Below are 18,058 nucleotides of genomic sequence, written 5' to 3' on the forward strand. Positions count from 1 at the left end.
TGAGGGGACCCTATGTAGAGGGTAAGCGTGGCAGATGTGTTGTTACCTACCCTTACCACCTGGGGGCGGCCCGTCAGGAAGTCCAGGATCCAGTTGCAGGGAGGTGTTTAGTCCCATGGTTCTTAGCTTAGTGATGAGCTTTGATGGCACTATGGTGTTGAACGCTGAGCTGTAGTCAATGGATAGCATTCTCACGTAGGTGTTCTTTTTGTGCAAGTGGGAAAGGGCAGTGTGGAGTGCAATAGAGATTGCATCATCTGTGGATCTGTTGGGGCGGTATGCAAATTGGAGTGGGTCTAGAGTTTCTGGGATAATGGTGTTGATGTGAGCCAAGACCAGCCTTTCAAAGCACTTCATGGCTGCAGACGTGGGTGCTACGGGTCAGTAGTCATTTAGGCAGCTTACCTTAGTGTTCTTTGGCACAGGGACTATGGTGGTCTGCTTGAAACTTGTTGGTATTACAGACTCAGTCAGGGACAGGTTGAAAATGTCAGTGAAGACACTTGCCAGTTGGTCAGCGCATGCTCGGAGTACACCTCCTGGTAATCCGTCTGGCCCTACGGCCTTGTGAATGTTGACCTGTTTAAAGGTCTGTTTAAAAGCATGATCACACAGTCATCCGGGAACAGCTAATGCTCTCATGCATGCTTCAGTGTTGCTTGCCTCAAAGCGAGCATAGATGTAATTTAGCTCATCTGGTAGGCTCATGTCACTGGGCAGCTCGTGGCTGTGCTTCCCTTTGTAGTCTGTAATAGATTGCAAACCCTGCCACATCCGACGAGCATCGGAGCCAGTGTAGTACGATTCGATCTTAGTCCTGTATTGACGCTTTGCCTGTTTGATGGTTCGTCTGAGGGCATAGTGGGATTTCTTATAAGCGTCCGGGTTAGTACCGCTCCTTGAAAGCGGCAGCTCTAACCTTTAGCTCAGTGCGGATGTTGCCTGTAATCCATGGCTTCTGGTTGGGGTATGTACGTGGGGACAACGTCATCGATGCACTTATTGATGAAGCCAGTGACTGATGTGGTGTACTCCTCAATGCCATCGGAAGAATCCCTGAACATATTCCAGTCTGTGCTAGGAAAGCAGTCCTGTAGCTCAGCATCTGCATCATCTAACCACTTTTTTATTGACCATGTCACTGGTGCTTCCTGCTTTAGTTTTTGCTTGTACGCGGGAAATCAGGAGGATAGAATTATGGTCAGATTTGCCAAATGGAAGGCAAGGGAGAGCTTTTTATGCGTATTTGTGTGTGGTGTAAAGGTGGTCTAGAGTTTTTTTTCTCTGGTTGCACATTTCGCATGCTTCTAGAAATGAGGTAAAACGGATTTAAGTTTCTCTGCATTAAAGTTCCCTGCCACTAGGAGCGCCGCCTCTGGATGAACGTTTTCCTGTTTGCTTATGGCCTTATACAGCTCATTGAATGAGGACTTAGTGCCAGCATCAGTTTGTGGTGGTAAATAGACAGCTACAAAAAATATAGATAAACTCTCTTGGTTAACAGTGTGGTCTACAGATTATGATGAGATACTCTACCTCAGGCGAGAAAAACCTTGAGACTTCCTTAATATTAGATTTTGTGCACCAGCTGTTGTTTACAAATATACACAGACCGCCACCCCTTGTCTTACCAGAGGCAGCTGTTCTATCTTGCCGATGCAGCGTAAACCCACCAGCTGTATTTTATCCATGTCATCGTTCAGCCACGACTCAGTGAAACATAAGATATTACAGTGTCCCGTTGGTAGGCTATTTGTGATCATAGCTCATCTATTTTGTTATCCAATAATTGTACGTCAGCTAATAGGACTGATGGTAGAGGCAGATTACCCACTCACCATCGGATCCTTACAAGGCACCCCAACCTATGTCCCCGATATCTCCATCTCTTTCTCATGCGAATGACAGAGATGTTGGCCTTGTCGGGTGTCTGAAGTAAATCCTTTGCGTCAGACTCGTTAAAGAAAAAATCTCTGTCCAGTACGAGGTGAGTAATCTCTGTCCAGAAGCTCTTTTCGGTCATAAGAGATGGTGGCAGAAACATTACCTACAAAATAAGTTACAAATAACACAAAAGAACAAACACAATAGCACAATTGGTTAGGATCCCATAAAACGGCAGCCACCTCCTCCGGCGCTAATTCAGTCCTTGTGACTACTGTTGATGCTTAATATCGTCATGCATTATACATTCAGTCTCCACCTGCCGGTAGCCACTCCTTACCTCTGTCTTCTGCCATCATATCTGTGTCATGTAGACCTTGCGTTTATGGTTGGGTCATTTTATCAATCAGATAATGTAGAGGTGTTGAATTATTCATAAAGCATTAACCTCCCTGGTGTTGCATATGAGGTCTGTGTAATAGAAATGTCTTGCCATAATTGTATAAAGAATAATACAGCAATTCATGATTACTTACTCAACGCTCACTAGTCGACTATTTGTGCAGTGTCTAAATCAGGGCTCTCCAACCCGGTTCCTGGAGAGCTACTGTCCTGTAGGTTTTCAATCCAACTCCAGTTGTAACTAACCTGATTCAGCTCATCAACCAGCTAATTGTTAGAATCAGGTGCGCTAGGTTACGGTTGAAGTGAACACCTACAGGACGGTAGCTCTCCAGGAACAGGGTTGGAGAGCCCTGGTCGAGATAATCAGACATTTTCTTCAGAAAAGAGGGAAGACAGATTGAGATTGGAGTACTGGGCTGCATACTGATGTGTAACATAAAAGTCTGTTAAAAGCTTGCTAAAGTTGATTTAAGTCATGTAGCCTTTGTATTGAAAGAACTGAGCTGTTTATGTTTCTTCAAACAAAGCAGTTGTCAATACCTGTTCACAATGACTGACCGAGTCTGTCTTCTACACTGAGACACATTCTCTCTCTCTCTCTCTCTCTCTCTCTCTCTCTCTCTCTCTCTCGCTCTCTCTCTCTCTCTCTCTCTCTCGCTCTCTCTCTCTCTCTCTCGCTCTCTCTCTCTCTCTCTCTCTCGCTCTCTCTCTCGCTCTCTCTCTCGCTCTCTCTCTCGCTCTCTCTCGCTCTCTCTCGCTCTCTCTCTTGCTCTCTCTCTTGCTCTGCTCTGCTCTGTCCAAATATTGAGTTCACCTCTCCTGTCCCCTCTCCTGAAGTCCTGAGCTCATCAAACACCTATTGTTTCAGAGCAGTGATGTTTTGGGGGGCACGGTGGGGAAGAGGGGGATTGAAGGACACTTCCACTGTGGGGAAATAAAAAGGCCTTTTGTGTGCACCTTAAGAGCTGAGCTGGTGGCACAGGGGACAGCCTGGGCTGTGTTCGGCCAGGTCTGTCTATCAGCAGGGCTGAGGCTGAGGCCTGGGCACACAAACAGGACAAACAGGACAAGGACACAAAAAGGCTATCCTGTCCTTCCCAGCCATCCTCACGTGCTCACCTCACTCCCATGTCAATGCCATATGCCTGTCATATGCTCTGTCACCTGTCACTCACTGGGCTTAATGTGTTGTACAGTTCACATCCTAGGACAGGGGGACCAGTTTACAATTGGCTCATTCATCCCCCTCCTCTCCCCTGTAACTATTCCCCAGGTCGTTGCTGCAAATGAGAACGTGTTCTCAGTCAACTTACCTGGTAAAATAACGGTAAAATAAAATAAATAAATAAAATGTTCTAGGAATGATTTTCTCTGTGGAAGACCATTCTAGTATGAGTCAGAGGAAGGGAAGTGAGCCTGTGTCTATGCTGCAACCCTATGATCAGTGTTTGGTCAGTAGAGAGAGAAAGTGTGATTGGAAAATGATGGGATGAGGTCTCTCCCGTCTCCTTTTCTATTCTCTTCCCCTCACCTCCATCTTTTTCTTCCTGTTCTGAGGCCACCGTAATGAAATGGGGTGGGTATTGGAGGCTGGTGGAGAGGGGTGTTGGGAAGTGTCTTTACCCAGGATTAAACACCAGCATCCAATACCAATTCATTAATTACATCAATTAGGATGCACTTTGTTGTGGGGCCCATCCTCTCCCTGCCATGGCTCACCTTTCCCCATCCTCTGAAGAGTATATGGCCTCTGATTGACTCCAACATACTCTCCTCTCCTGTTTTGGGCTCTTAGTGGTGCTCAGTCGTTTTACATGATTTGAATAGTTCTGGCATCACATTAGTGAACCCAGTTCCCTCTAATCCCATCTGGCCTGTGGTTAGAGACAGATAGACAGGGTGCCAGCAGTACCACTCAGCTGAGAGAATGAGGAAGTAGGCTCTAATAGAAGCATCCCTAATTCAATGTCAATGAATGTGTGGCTGTAATGGATTTTACCTGGTGGGCCTGAAATTGGAAAGATTTCAGGGTACATTAACCTGTTTAAAGTAATTGGAAAAAAATTCTGATTTTCATTTTGTGAGGAAGGAAGTTGGTGACATGCAGGAGATTATGATCTATTTCTTAGGCCACGTGAGTAGAGTCTTCATTCGGCGTAGCTAAAGTGTTCCTTCCCTTCCGCCTGTGGGGTTGGTCTTTTATCTCCCCCATGACATTTGATGTACTCTTCCACAGATACGCTGCACAGTGCACACTCACCGTCACCAAGCCCTCTCCTCTCCTCTCTCCTTCATTGTGTTTTTAGGGATGTTGAACTTCTTGCTTTGTCATCTCTTTGTGTTTCTCCCGGGTGAGGTCTTTTTTTAGTGCTCTACTCTCTGCCAGTTGGGGCTGGCCTCCTTTCATTCCTGCTTTTTTAAAGGTCAGCGTGTCTGGGATAAAGATGTGTCGATCACAGGATAACCCTGGCTGGACGGGTAATGTACATCAAAGCTGCTGTGAGAGGGTGTTGGGTTCTGGAGCACCCAGGGGCCTCTCTCTTTCTCTCTCTTTCTCTCTCTCTCTGAGGACTTCTCCTCAATACTATTAGCCCCACTGAATTACGGTGGAGATATGGCCTTGAGTCTACTTCACCCAGGGGCCTCTCTCTTTCTCTCTCTCTCTGAGGACTTCTCCTCAATACTATTAGCCCCACTGAATTACGGTGGAGATATGGCCTTGAGTCTACTTCACCCTGTCTCTCTCTTCATCTCAGCCAAATGTTATGTATCTCTGCACACTATTTATTATTCCATTGGTGATGCAGAGGAAATTAGTGAGCATCATAGGAACATTTTGAATTTTTTTAACAGTCACCTGACAGAATTTCCAGAGGAGCACGGTAGTTGATCCACCCACGCTAGACTTTGTTCCTCTCTTCCAATCTTTTATTCAGTCTTTTCGGCAAGTAGCCTAGCGTTTATAGTGTTGGGACAGTAACCGAAAGGTTGCTTGTTTGAATACCTGAGCTGGCAAGATAGAACAATCTGCTGTTCTGCCCTTTAGCAAGGCAGTTGCTGCTTCCTGGGTGCTGATGACGTGAATGTTGATTAAGGCAGCCCCCTGCAGCTCTCTGATTGAGAGGGGTTGGGTTAAATGTAGAAGACGCATTTCAGTTGAATGAATTCAGTTGTCCAATTGACTAGGTATTCCCCTTCCCTTCTCTTCCTCCTCCTTCTCTGTTAGTTTCCAAACATGGTTTGCATTGATTTATTCTCATCCACCAATTAAAAGTAATTTTGTGAGCATTAGAGTAAGCCATGCAGGGAGCCTTGTACCACAGCAGTCTGTTCATTAACTCACTGAGAGTTTATGAGTGCAGTGTGTGTGTGTGTGTCCGTGCCTACGTTTTTGTGTGTGAGTGTGTTTATCTGAGATTCCCATCACGTCATTCTCTGTTCTCAGGCTAAATCCTCATGTTGTTGGAGCCGTGTCAGTAGCCTTTGCTGCCACACAATGCTTATATTTTACAAACTCCCTGCCCCCATGGCTGTAGAGGGGTCATTGACCCTGGGAGGGTTGAGAGGAGGAGAGGATAACCCTGGGCTGTGACCCTGGGCTGTGATGGCTGTGGAAGGCCTGGATGCTACACAGAATACCAAGTGTCACTGCATGCACAGCTCTTCCTCCCCACGTAGCCTACTGCCTGTTGTCTTAGTAGTAGTGGCATTGGCAGAGCTCTGACTGGTTCTGTGTGCCAATGCCACTATTTACACTACATGACAAAAATATGTTTTTGTACGTTTACAATTGCAAAATGCCATAAAATGGAAAGCACATCTTGAAATATACACAACATGACCAAAAGTCCACCTGCTCATCAAACATTTCATTCGAAAATCAAGGGCAATAATATGGAGTTGGTCCCCCCTTTGCTGCTATAACAGCCTCCACTCTTCTGGGAAGGCTTTCCACCAGATGTTGGAACATTGCTGCGGGGACTTGCTTCCATTCAGCCACAAGAACATTAGTGAGGTCGGACACTGATGTTGGGCGATTAGGCTTGGCTCGCAGTCCGCGTTCCAATTCATCCGAAAGGTGTTCGATGGGGTTGAGGTCAGGGCACTGTGCAGGCCAGTCAAGTTCTTCCACAACGATCTCGACAAACCATTTCTGTATGGACTTCGCTTTGTGTACTGGGGCATTGTCATGCTGAAACTGGAAAGCGCCTTCGCCAAACTTTACAGTAGGCACTATGCATTTGGGCAGGTAGCGTTCTCCTGGCATCCACCACAACGATTCATCCGTCAGACTGCCAGATGGTGAAACGTGATTCATCATTCCAGAGAACGCGTTTCAACTACTCCAGAGTCCAATAGCAGCGAGCTTTACACCACTCCAGCCAACGCTTGGCATTGCCCATGGTGATGTTAGGCTTGTGTGCGCGGCTGCTCGGTCATGGCAACCGACGACAGACAATTTTTACCCACTACGCGCTTCAGCACTAGGTGGTCCCGTTCTGTAAACTTGTGTGGTCTACCACTTTGCGGCTGAGCTGTTGTTTCTCTTAGACGTTTCCACTTCACAATAACAGCACTTACAGTTGACCGGGGCAGCTCTAGCAGGGCAGAAATTTGACAAACTGACTTGTTGGAAAGGTGGCATCTTTGGAGATTTGTCTATGGAGATTGCATGGCTGTGTGCTTGATTTTATACACCTGTCAGCAACTGTTGTTGCTGGAATAGCCAATATGCACAAATTTGAAGCGGTGTCCACATACATTTTGTATATGTAGAGTATACTGTAGGTATGGAAGTGGATATGGATGGACCTCACTCCATACTTCATTGTCCATCACAGGGTTTGTGGAATGAGTTGACTCCTCCTCCCTCAACAGCTGATCATCTTGTGTAACATCATTATCTCCAGGGAGCACATCTGGAGCACATCTGGAGCTTTCAATAGGCCTTCCATTTACAACCAATTTCCTCCACATACAGAACTATTTATTCCACCTATTTTCAAAAGTAAGAACGGATGAAAAATTGACTGAGGGAAGAAAAAGGGGGGAAAACAAGTGTGAGGGTAAATCAGTCTCCTGCCGCAGGCGACATCCCGGCATTATCGCTCCGTCACAGCTTAGTGGAGGCCTGGTCGTGTGTGTGTGTGTGTGTGTGTGTGTGTGTGTGTGTGTGTGTGTGTGTGTGTGTGTGTGTGTGTGTGTGTGTGTGTGTGTGTGTGTGTGTGTGTGTGTGTGTGTGTGTGTGTGTGTGTGTGTGTGTGTGTGTGTGTGTGGAGACTGAGAGGGGGTGTTGTGCTGTAAATGATAGGCATGTTTATCCGTACGCACACGTTTGCCTGCAGATTAGCCTGTGCCTGCCGTAGGAATCAGTGGAAACACACTCCTCTCCTGCAGGATGGGAGCCTCTCTTTTCTTCAGCTGAGCTCCTTTACCTGCTTTCTCTCGCTCTTTCTGTTTTTTAAAATTGTTTTAAAAATCAGTTCATCTCGAACAGGGTGACACTTTTAGGTCCTGGGACCTGGGAAGATACTGCCATATACAGGATAGATGAGCAGTCTAACTGATCCTATATGTAAATTAGTAACTGTACAAATTACGGCCTAACTGCCATCCAAGTCAAAGATAGTTGAGGCAAGGAGTTAGAGCCATCTAAGTTCTTGGTTAGGGTAATATTACGGAGATACAGGAAAGCAATGGTGCCTCTGAGTTGAATTGAATGGAAAACCTCTGATTGGATGGAGCAAAAGTGGAAATATTATGCAAGTGTCTTAGTTATGTATGAGTATTATTAACTTACTATTCATATTTATCTCTCTGCTTCTCTCTTTGTTGTGTGTTCCCCATCTTTATCTCTGTTTTGTCTACCCCCTCTATATCTTTCTCTGTCTCTATCTGTCTCTCTCTCTCTGTCCCCGACTGTCGTCAAAATACAATTAGGAGACAGATTTGTGAGGAAACCACAGATCCACACACCATGATAGCAGGCATATGAATTCTCAATATGGGTTTGTAATGCTTCCTTTTTGCACATAGCTCAGCGTGTTGACACAAAGGGTGGTGTAATTGTCACACATATATGCATACAAATCAATTTTCCTCTCTCCTGTATGGGCACTCAGGAGAGCAATGGCACAACATACAGTCATCTCTGCTGTGTGATTCTGAAATGCAAAGCCAATGAAACATGTTCCCTCTGTGAGGTGGAATGTTCGACCACTGAGGGGATGTTGTAGACACTTGCGGTCCATGGTATGAAGGTACAGTAGGCTACATGGGCCAGGGAGCCACAAGTTCACTGCTATGCACCATAGTCACATTGGTCGCAGCCCTTTCTTTTTACTGAGCCACTTCAGGTCATCTGCCATCCCAGTCTGCCATGCCCCTGTCAGTATGGCTACAATTATAAAATACATGAGGTTATGTAATAGATGCAAATATGGCCATGGGTGCAGGTGGGGAATTCTAAATGCCTTATCATTCATGTTGACATTGTGATGGTTAAAATGGACACTAGATGAATAATTCATGAGAGATTAAAAATGGGGGCTGATATGGCTGATAAAATGACTGTCCTGGGAGATAATGTGTTTACACTGATTTCCTAAGGTGTGCTGTTGTGTGTGCTGTTGACAGCCTCTCTGAGGCTAGGCTGTTTACAGTGAGACTTCATATTTATTCATATTTATAGAAGTGTAAAATGTGTGACAAAATGTTGGATTTATTGTAATCCTATTAACATTTTATTATGACTAAAAACTGCTTACGAATAACATATACTGCAGTTTCCAGATGGTAGTTACTGTTGTCTCTGATAGTTGTCCTATAGCAGCTGTTTCCCTTCCCTGTTGAATGCCAGAGATGAGCGGCACGACAGATCGATTTAACTAGCAGCAGAGTGCACAGTCACACTCTGACTGCAAATCTAACAGGGTTGGTTATGTTTCCACTTGGTACTGCAGAAATATGTATTCCTATTGGTTGGTTGAGTTTTACATATTATACAATTGGTTATGCTTGCAGATAGGGGACGCGAATGTCACTTCTTCCCAGTCTATTGACATGCAAGCGCTAGGTCACGTTCTGAAATAGCGGAATCTATTTACGTATATTTACAGTGTGTACGAGTTAACTATGTACATTTCCTGATTTATACTGTACATATACAGTTGAAGTCGGAAGTTTACATACACTTAGGTTGGAGTCATTAAAACTCGTTTTTCAACCACTCCACAAATTTCTACTTAACAAACATAATTTTGGCAAGTCGGATAGGACATCTACCTTGTGTATGACAAGTAATTATTCCAACAATTGTTTACAGACAGATTATTTCACTCCTAGAGATGAACGTACTTTGGTGCGAAAAGTGCAAATCAATCCCAGAACAACAGCAAAGGACCTTGGGAACATGCTGGAGGAAACAGGTACAAAAGTATCTATAACCACAGTAAAACGAGTCCTATATCGACATAACCTGAAAGGCCGCTCAGCAAGGAAGAAGTCACTGCTCCAAAATCGCCATAAAAAATCCAGACTATGGTTTGCAACTGCACATGGGGACAAAGATTGTACTTTTTGGAGAAATGTCCTCTGGTCTGGTGAATAAAAAATAGAACTGTTTGGCCATAATGACCATCATTATGTTTGGAGGAAAAAGGGGGAGGCTTGCAAGCCGAAGAACACCATCCCAACCGTGAAGCACAGGGGTGGCAGCATCATGTTGTGAGGGTGCTTTGCTGCAGGAGGGACTGGTGCACTTCACAAAATAGATGGCATCATGAGTAGGGAAAATTATGTGGATATATTGAAGCAACATCTCAAGACATCAGTCAGGAAGTTAAAGCTTGGTCGCAAATGGGTCTTCCAAATGGACAATGACCCCAAGCATACTTCCAAAGTTGTGGCAAAATGGCTTAAGGACAACAAAGTCAAGGTATTGGAGTGGCCATCACAAAGCCCTGACCTCAATCCTATAGAAAATGTGTGGGCAGAACTGAAAAAGCTTGTGCGAGCAAGGAGGCCTACAAAACCTGACTCAGTTACACCAGCTCTGTCAGGAAGAATGGGCCAAAATTTACCCAACTTATTATGGGAAGCTTGTGGAAGGCAAATTTTTACTAGGATTAAATGTCAGGAATTGTGAAAAACTGAGTTTAAATGTATTTGGCTAAGGTGTATGTAAACTTCTGACTTTAACTGTATGTGTGTATGGTACCTTTTAGATATTGGGGGCATCCTGGGATGTACTTTTGCATGTTATTTCTGTAAAACCAAGTTAGAGAACATGCTGCAATTAGCTCCCTGCTAATTCACAGTTATTTTCATGCTAACAGACAAATGACGAATCTAAAGCCATCAATATAGTGTTGTCTCGGACATCTAATGTGCTTCCTTGCTTGTGTCTGTTGTCAGAATAAACACCAATCAACTGGGACTGCTGGCTGGGTATTCCTTTCTTTAAAAAGACAGCAAAAGAGAGTTACAATCACATTTGTTACAGTGGTGCCGAGACCAGTCTTCTTGTCTTTGCTGGACATCTGTCACACAAACGCACACAAACACACACACACTGTGAACTCTTTAGCCATCGGATGGGAGAGGACAGACCATACTGTATCTGTCACACTACAGTGGCCCACAGTGAACTGAACAAGAGAACTGACTAGACATGCACACCCATGTAATAGACATGTACATCCTCCTGTTCTCATCCTCATGTTCTCATCCTCCTGTTCTCGTCCTCCTGTTCTCATCCTCATGTTCTCATCCTCATGTTCTCGTCCTCCTATTCTCATCCTCCTATCCTCATCCTCCTGTTCTCATCCTCCTATTCTCGTACCCCTGTTCTCATCCTCCTGTTCTCGCCCTCCTGTTCTCGTCCTCCTGTTCTCGTCCTCCTGTTCTCGTCCTCCTGTTCTCGTCCTCCTGTTCTCGTCCTCCTGTTCTCGTCCTCCTGTTCTCGTCTTCCTGTTCTCATCCTCCTGTTCTCGTCCTCCTGTTCTTGTCCTCCTGTTCTCATCCTCATGTTCTCATCCTCTTAGATCTACCCCCTGCCTTCGACAGTGGGAACTGTCAGATCTTCCTTTCCACCCTCTCAGGGCTGGGCGTCTCAGTTTCTGCACAATGCTGGATTGCATCCTACCTGGCAGGTCGCTCCTACCAGGTAACATGGAGAGGATCTGAGTCTGCACCATGATCTCTCACTACTGGTGTCCCGCAGGGCTCGAATCTAGGCCCTCTCCTCTTTTCTCTATACACCAAGTCGCTCAGCTCTGTCGTATCCTCACATGGTTTTATCCAATCATTGCTATGCAATTGACACTCAATCACTTTTCACCTTCCCCCCTTTTGACACCCAGGTGGCGACACATCTCTGCATGCCTGGCAGACATCTCAGCTTGAATGTCGGCCCACCACCTCAAGCTCCACCTTGGCCTGCCTTCTCCTAGACTTCTCCATCACGGTTGACAACTCCACAGTGTCCCTCCCAGAGTGCTAAGAACCTTGGCGTGACCCTGGACAACACCCTGTCGTTCTCTCGCTACTGCAGGTTCATGCTGTGCAACATCCGTAGAGTATGACTGTTCCTCACAGAGGAAGAGGTACAGGTCCTAATTCAGGCACTTGTCATCTCCCGTCTACTGCAACTCTCTTTTGGCTGGGCTCCCTGCTTGTGACATCAAACCCCTGCAACTTATCCAGAATGCCGCAGCCCGCCTGGTGTTCAACCTTCCCAAGTTCTCCCATGTCACCCCACTCCTCCGCACACTCCATTGGCTTCCAATCGAATCTTGCATCCACTACAAGACAATGGTACTGACCATGGGAACTGCCCCTCCCTACCTTAAGACTAGGATCAAACCCTACACCCAAACCCGAGCACTCCGTTCTGCCACCTCTGGTCTACCACCTCTGAACTCTTGGCCCTCCCACCCCAACTGGGCTCAGCTCCCACCCAGCCCAGTCAAAGCCCACTCACCCCAATGGTGGAACGAGCTTCTCCCTAACGTCAGGACAGTGGAGTCCTTGCCCATCTTCCGAAAATTTCTGAAACCCATCCTTTTCAAAGAGTATCTTAAATAAATCCCATGGTGCCCCCCTGAAACCCTACTACCAATGACTTTGCTGATAACTACATTATTGAGGAAAAATGTACTTGGTACGACTGTGATATGTGGTTGTCTCACCTAGCTATCTTACGATGAACGCACTAATTGCAAGTCACTCTGGATAAGAATGTCTGCTAAATTACTAAAATGTCAAATGTAAACACTCATTAATGTAAAATATGTGTGCTGAATGAGACATCTGTGCATTCCAGAAACCTGCAAGCTCTGCATACCAAATATATTATTTACCAACATCTCAATTGGTCTCAGACAACCCTTAACAACCTCCATGTAATGCTGAACAAAGCATCTGTCTTGGTGGGTCTCATAGTGCCTGATGTTTGTTCTGTTTACTGTCCAAAGAGAAGAATTGGTAGAACATCCGTATGTTTCATTGTTGCGCATTACTACAGTATCATGACCTGTTTTTGTGCAGTCTGGGCCAAGAGTGTGTAAATGGTTTCATGTTGTTTTGTATTCCAGGTAAGAGTGTGTGAATGACCAGATGTTGTTGTGTATTCCAGGGTAAGAGTGGGGCGGCAGGTAGCCTAGTGGTTAGAGCGTTGGGCCAGTAACCGAAAGGTTGCACGATCGAATCCCCGAGCTAACAGGGTACAAATCTGTCGTTCTGCCCCTGAACAAGGCAGTTAACCCACTGTTCCTAGGCCGTCATTGAAAATAAGAATTTGTTCTTACTGACTTGCCTAGTCAAATAAATAAATAAAAAGAGTGTGTTATATGTACATGCGTGTTAATGGCCTGATGTTTTGGTGGTCTGGGTACATCCCAACAGTCCTTTTGATAGTGTCAGCTGCTTCTGAGGCGTTTCAGCTCAGCTTCCATTAGCCACGAGCCACAAACCATCGCAAACCACCGTCCCCCCTGTTGTCCCCCAGCAGTCCCCCTGATGACAAACTCACTTTGTCCCCTCCCTGCTGAGCTGTCTCATTCACCCACACTGTGCTGGAGGGGGTGGACCAGTGTAACAGTGAAAAATGGCCTCCTACATGCAGCGCCTAGCCTGGTGATGGAGGATGCAGATGGGCCTCAGCAGAGTAATGGGGGGAAACGAAGAGCAACAGAGTGCCATCCCTCTCCAACGGCCTGTGCTGCATCATGGAGCCAGGCAGAGCGGAGCGAGGGAGAGGGGGGCGAGAGGCCCAGGAGCATGCAGGGGACTGCCGGCTGGAGACCACTGTAGCGCAGCTTCCAACTTATTGGATTTCCTCTGAAGATGTTTGTTTCCTTCACTGCCCCACTGAGGGACAGTGCTTAATTCCTAGTTATCTCATCATTATTTATTGAGGGAACCCTCCAAGGAGTCAGTGTGGCTTCTGCAGTCGATCAGGGTCTGAATGAGGAGGTAGAGTGTTAGGCAAGGGTGTAACCTGGTGGTGGGTGGCCTGATGTTATTCTGAAATGGTGTTAGAATTGAGAGTGGACTATAGTAACTTTCTGATTGCCTCAGGACGAGCAGTGTCCACTTTGTTATGCTCAGCTCCATTTTGCTTTGCTATGCTGACAGATTTGTAAAGTAGCATATTGTGACTCCCATGCAGTATCTGAGAGTATTGTTAATGAAGTATTGGCAGTTGAAAACATTTAAAAACACATGACATTTCCTCTTCAGTTGATGTGGGTATTATATTTTCTTTATTAATTTGTTACTGTGCATTATTTGGTATTCGGGACATTCAATTTGGCACGTAGCTCAATACGTTCAAAGAAAATATATTCCCTGACGGGTTGGACCCAACAAGTATTGATATAGAATAAGCCTCACCTTTAATTTCTGTGAAAATGTCAGCTCACAGCTTTCATTTGTTCAGAGTAACACCCAATTGCTGCATTCTATTCTGTAAGTCTCAGACTGTCCTATGACTTCACTAGTTATTTGGGTGTTGATTCCCAATAGCACAGAGAGTGTTACTACATCCATTAGAGTTCCTTTGTGAGAGGGAGATGTACAAGGAGAGATAGAAAACGACTGATAAAAATGACTATTCACTATTCCGTCTGTATGCTGTTAGTGAATCGGCTGAGCTTCTTTAAATTATGTCAGTATTTTGCCACGTTTTCCAGCTTCCATTGTGTATTTTGGAGGCAATACACAATGGCAATTTTCTTGATTTCATGTTTCATAAGAACATCGCAGGTAGATGTTTCCTTTAGATTAGTTGTGCCAGCACTCCATTTCAGCACCATGACAATCCCACGCTCCCCCTCGCACTGCCACAGTACACCACTCATTGGCAATAAAACCAAGGTGTCACACCTAATGAGTCTCTCAGGAGTTGCTTTCATATTCATAGTCTATTTGTATGTTATGAGTATTCACTCCCTCCCCAGCTATCAAAGACATGAAAAGCACATTTGCCATAATTCTGTTCTAAATGCTATATGTCAGTTTAAAAGTTTAGAAAAGTTGAAAAGCTCCAGCATTTGAAGTGGTGTATCCACATGGGGAGTATTAGATGACCAACATTAGAGGAACTCTGATGGGCCTACAGAGCTGCAGGAGGTTCCTCAACTGGATGCAAGGCCATATTGAACATTAAGTCAATAAAGGGACTCTTACTTCAGTCGATGTACTCTATGTACTACACACTACACTCCCAGCTTCGACATGGTTGGGGAGGTTAATGCCCTGTATTCCTAAGTGCTGGATTCAGCAGAGTACAGACCATTCTCAAATCCAACGTCTGGATGGGAAACTACTGAGAGACATCATGTTTATTCAAGTGAGGAGAAACAAGAACCATGTCCCCTTTGCTCTCTGCCTCCTCCTGAAAAAAACTGAGAGTGAGAGAGAGAGAGAGAGACAGAAAAACAGAGAGAGAGAGAGAGAGAGAGAGAGACAGAAAAACAGACAGAGACAGGGAGACAGAGAGAGGCAGAAAAACAGACAGACAGACAGAGACAGAGAGACATACAGAGATAGGCCTTAGAACATACCTCTACTGTATTTAATATCTCTAAAATGTGTGAGAAGCGAGAGCCATCTTAGATGAGTGTTTTTACCTGTAGCATTAGCTTAAATACTACATACCCGCATTTGTAATTCTGGGTATTGCATTCAGTGTGTTTGCTTCATTTGAAGCGCTGAAATTTAATCTGAAGCGCCCTTCTCTTTTTCGTATGATCCTGTCACATTAGGTCTATCTGTCTGGCTTCACTATTTTTCATCCAAAGGGAGCTTGCTCAAACAAACATCCAAGACAAAGAACAAGCTGGTCAAGAGAGCTCAAATGTCTAGAAAGTAACACGCAGCCATGCATTCTGAGTGACCATTAGCCCTGGACTGTATCCCCAATCTTGTAGAGAGTGGAACCACACCATCTGTGCTGCTGTCTTATTACGCTCCAATCATTGTTCCTGTAATACGCTAATAAGGTTTCACATCAAAGTATTCCTTTTGACTGGCCAGTGAGGGTTTTGTCATTGCATATATGTCTGGTGATAGAAAACGTTTCTTATTGCTGTTGTGGCAGGGGGCAGCTGGCATGGATTTGAGCTAGACAGAGTCTCAGGACACAGATGATCAGTGAGACATCAGACCTCAAAATATATGTTTGTTTTACTCCAAAGTTTGTACACAATGTAAATGTTAACGCTATATAGTCCCAAAACATGGTTAAAACTATAATTTTTACATCTTGGATGGTCATTCCTTCCGTCCATAGCTCTGTCTGTGTGGTATTGGGAAGGTGTTTGGTGTTGGGAAGGTGTTTGGTGTTGGAAGATATGTGGTGTTGGAAAGGTATTTGGTGTTGGAAGATGTGTGGTGTTGGAAAGGTGTTTGGTGTTGGAAGATGTGTGGTGTTGGAAAGGTGTTTGGTATTGGGAAGGTGTTTGGTGTTGGAAGATGTGTGGTGTTTTGAAAGGTGTTTGGTATTGGGAAGGTGTTTGGTGTTGGGAAGGTGTGTGGTATTGGGAAGGTGTGTGGTGTTGGGAGGGTGTAGCAGGACACAAATGGTTATTCCTGAGTGCACCACACTGGCCTCAGCCTGATTAATAATGTAAAGAAAGGCAATCTTTTCCGTTTCTTTCCATCATTTCCCCTCAGAAACCTGACTGCTCTACAGTATGTGCAGTGAATGGACTAATAACTTTTCATTTGTAGATTTTCCCTGTGAACATTATCCCTTTTTGCAGTATTTTCTGCCAAGGACATAGGGCTACTTTAATTTGCTGCAGCCACTGAACACATTTCATTATGTCCTTTTTGGATTCAGAAAATGTTTGTTATTATAACCATTACTGGAGGATAATAGACATTGTATCTAGTATACACATGGAATTAAATTGCATAGTCCCTGTGCCAGGGACAAAGACTTTTGTTAATCTACTTCAATAATACATGTTGAAGCAAAACAACACATCATGATTTTACTGTAAACAATGTTATTTCTACCATTATATGTACATACAGTGATACAGTTTTTTTTAAACTGAAAAACAGCATTTACACCACAAAACAGAGATAAACATGTACGCCTGTCCACAATTTTCCTCTTCCAGGAGGATACATCTGTTACATTTAACATTTACATTTAAGTCATTTAGCAGACGCTCTTATCCAGAGCGACTTACAAATTGGTGCATTCACCTTATGACATCCAGTGGAAATAGTCACATAATTGGCTGGAACGTGACAGAGTTTGAGTAATTATTTCATAGGAAGAAAAGAACAGACAGCTGAGACACATATGAAGAAAAAGGGATTTGTTGAAACCATCTGATCCTTTAATGTGTATTTCTATGGCGAAGACGACATGGTCTGTTGGGCCTCAGCTGTTTGGAGCAGGTTCAGCTGGATGCATACAATGATTCAGTGAATTAAAGATCTGTTTGATATAACCACATGTTTAACCAACCCATGCTGCACTGTGTTCTCTCTCATCCTGAGTGTCTGTGTGTTTTTTCTGCTTCCCCAGGGTCAAGTTGAAAGAGGGCATGGTGTTTCTGGGTGCCCGGCCCAGCAACCCCACCCTGTGGATGGTGAGCCAGGATGTGAGGAGCGAGGGGCACAGGGTGGTCACCCTCCATTGCCGCAGGAAAGAGTCCAGCTACGGACAAAGGTCAGTCAGGGGCACCTGGATCTCCCCACTGTGTCCTATTGGACATCACTGGTATACTGTACGCACAACCATCTACAACCTGCACTCACCCACCTTCAACCTTCCCCTATAGGACCGAAGTCTGCCTATAACTCTTGACTCTAAATATCACAGTTTTGGCTTGAGTAAACCCAGCTAACACATAACGTTCTGAGAACCATATGTTTCTTAGTTATTGGTGAGAGCGTTATTTTGCATACAACCTTCCCAAAACCTTTTGGGAATGGTGCAGGATAGTTGCTTGGCTTTTAAACATACTCAGCACATTTAAGGAACTTGACAAAATAATTTTTTGGGTATTTCATTACTTTAACAGAACGTTTCGTAATAGTTCAAACATGGTTACATTTAATTTAATGTTCTAGGAGCATTCTCCAACTGGTTTGACATTGGGAATGTTCTCAAATAGTTCAGAGAATGTTAAGAAACCGCGTTCTTCTGTGGGAATTTCAGTACTTCAGCATAACGTTTCTTACAGGTTTCGTCATGGTTCTATTTAAAGTCACGTTCTCAAATTGTTCCAAGAACATTAAGAAA

At 44.7% G+C, this 18,058-nt stretch overlaps 1 protein-coding gene across 1 annotated transcript in view; it reads left to right on the top strand.

The window, feature by feature from the left end:
* LOC139576872 (transmembrane protein 132C-like) overlaps positions 1-18,058 on the top strand; it is a 200,192-nt gene that overhangs the window by 71,533 nt on the left and 110,601 nt on the right. The window contains exon 3 of the mRNA XM_071403425.1: positions 17,339-17,482. Coding sequence (XP_071259526.1) covers positions 17,339-17,482 — 144 coding nt within the window. The remainder of the gene's footprint in view (positions 1-17,338; positions 17,483-18,058) is intronic.

The sequence above is a fragment of the Salvelinus alpinus genome, chromosome 5, assembly GCF_045679555.1.
Source record: "Salvelinus alpinus chromosome 5, SLU_Salpinus.1, whole genome shotgun sequence".
Lineage (NCBI taxonomy): Eukaryota > Metazoa > Chordata > Actinopteri > Salmoniformes > Salmonidae > Salvelinus > Salvelinus alpinus.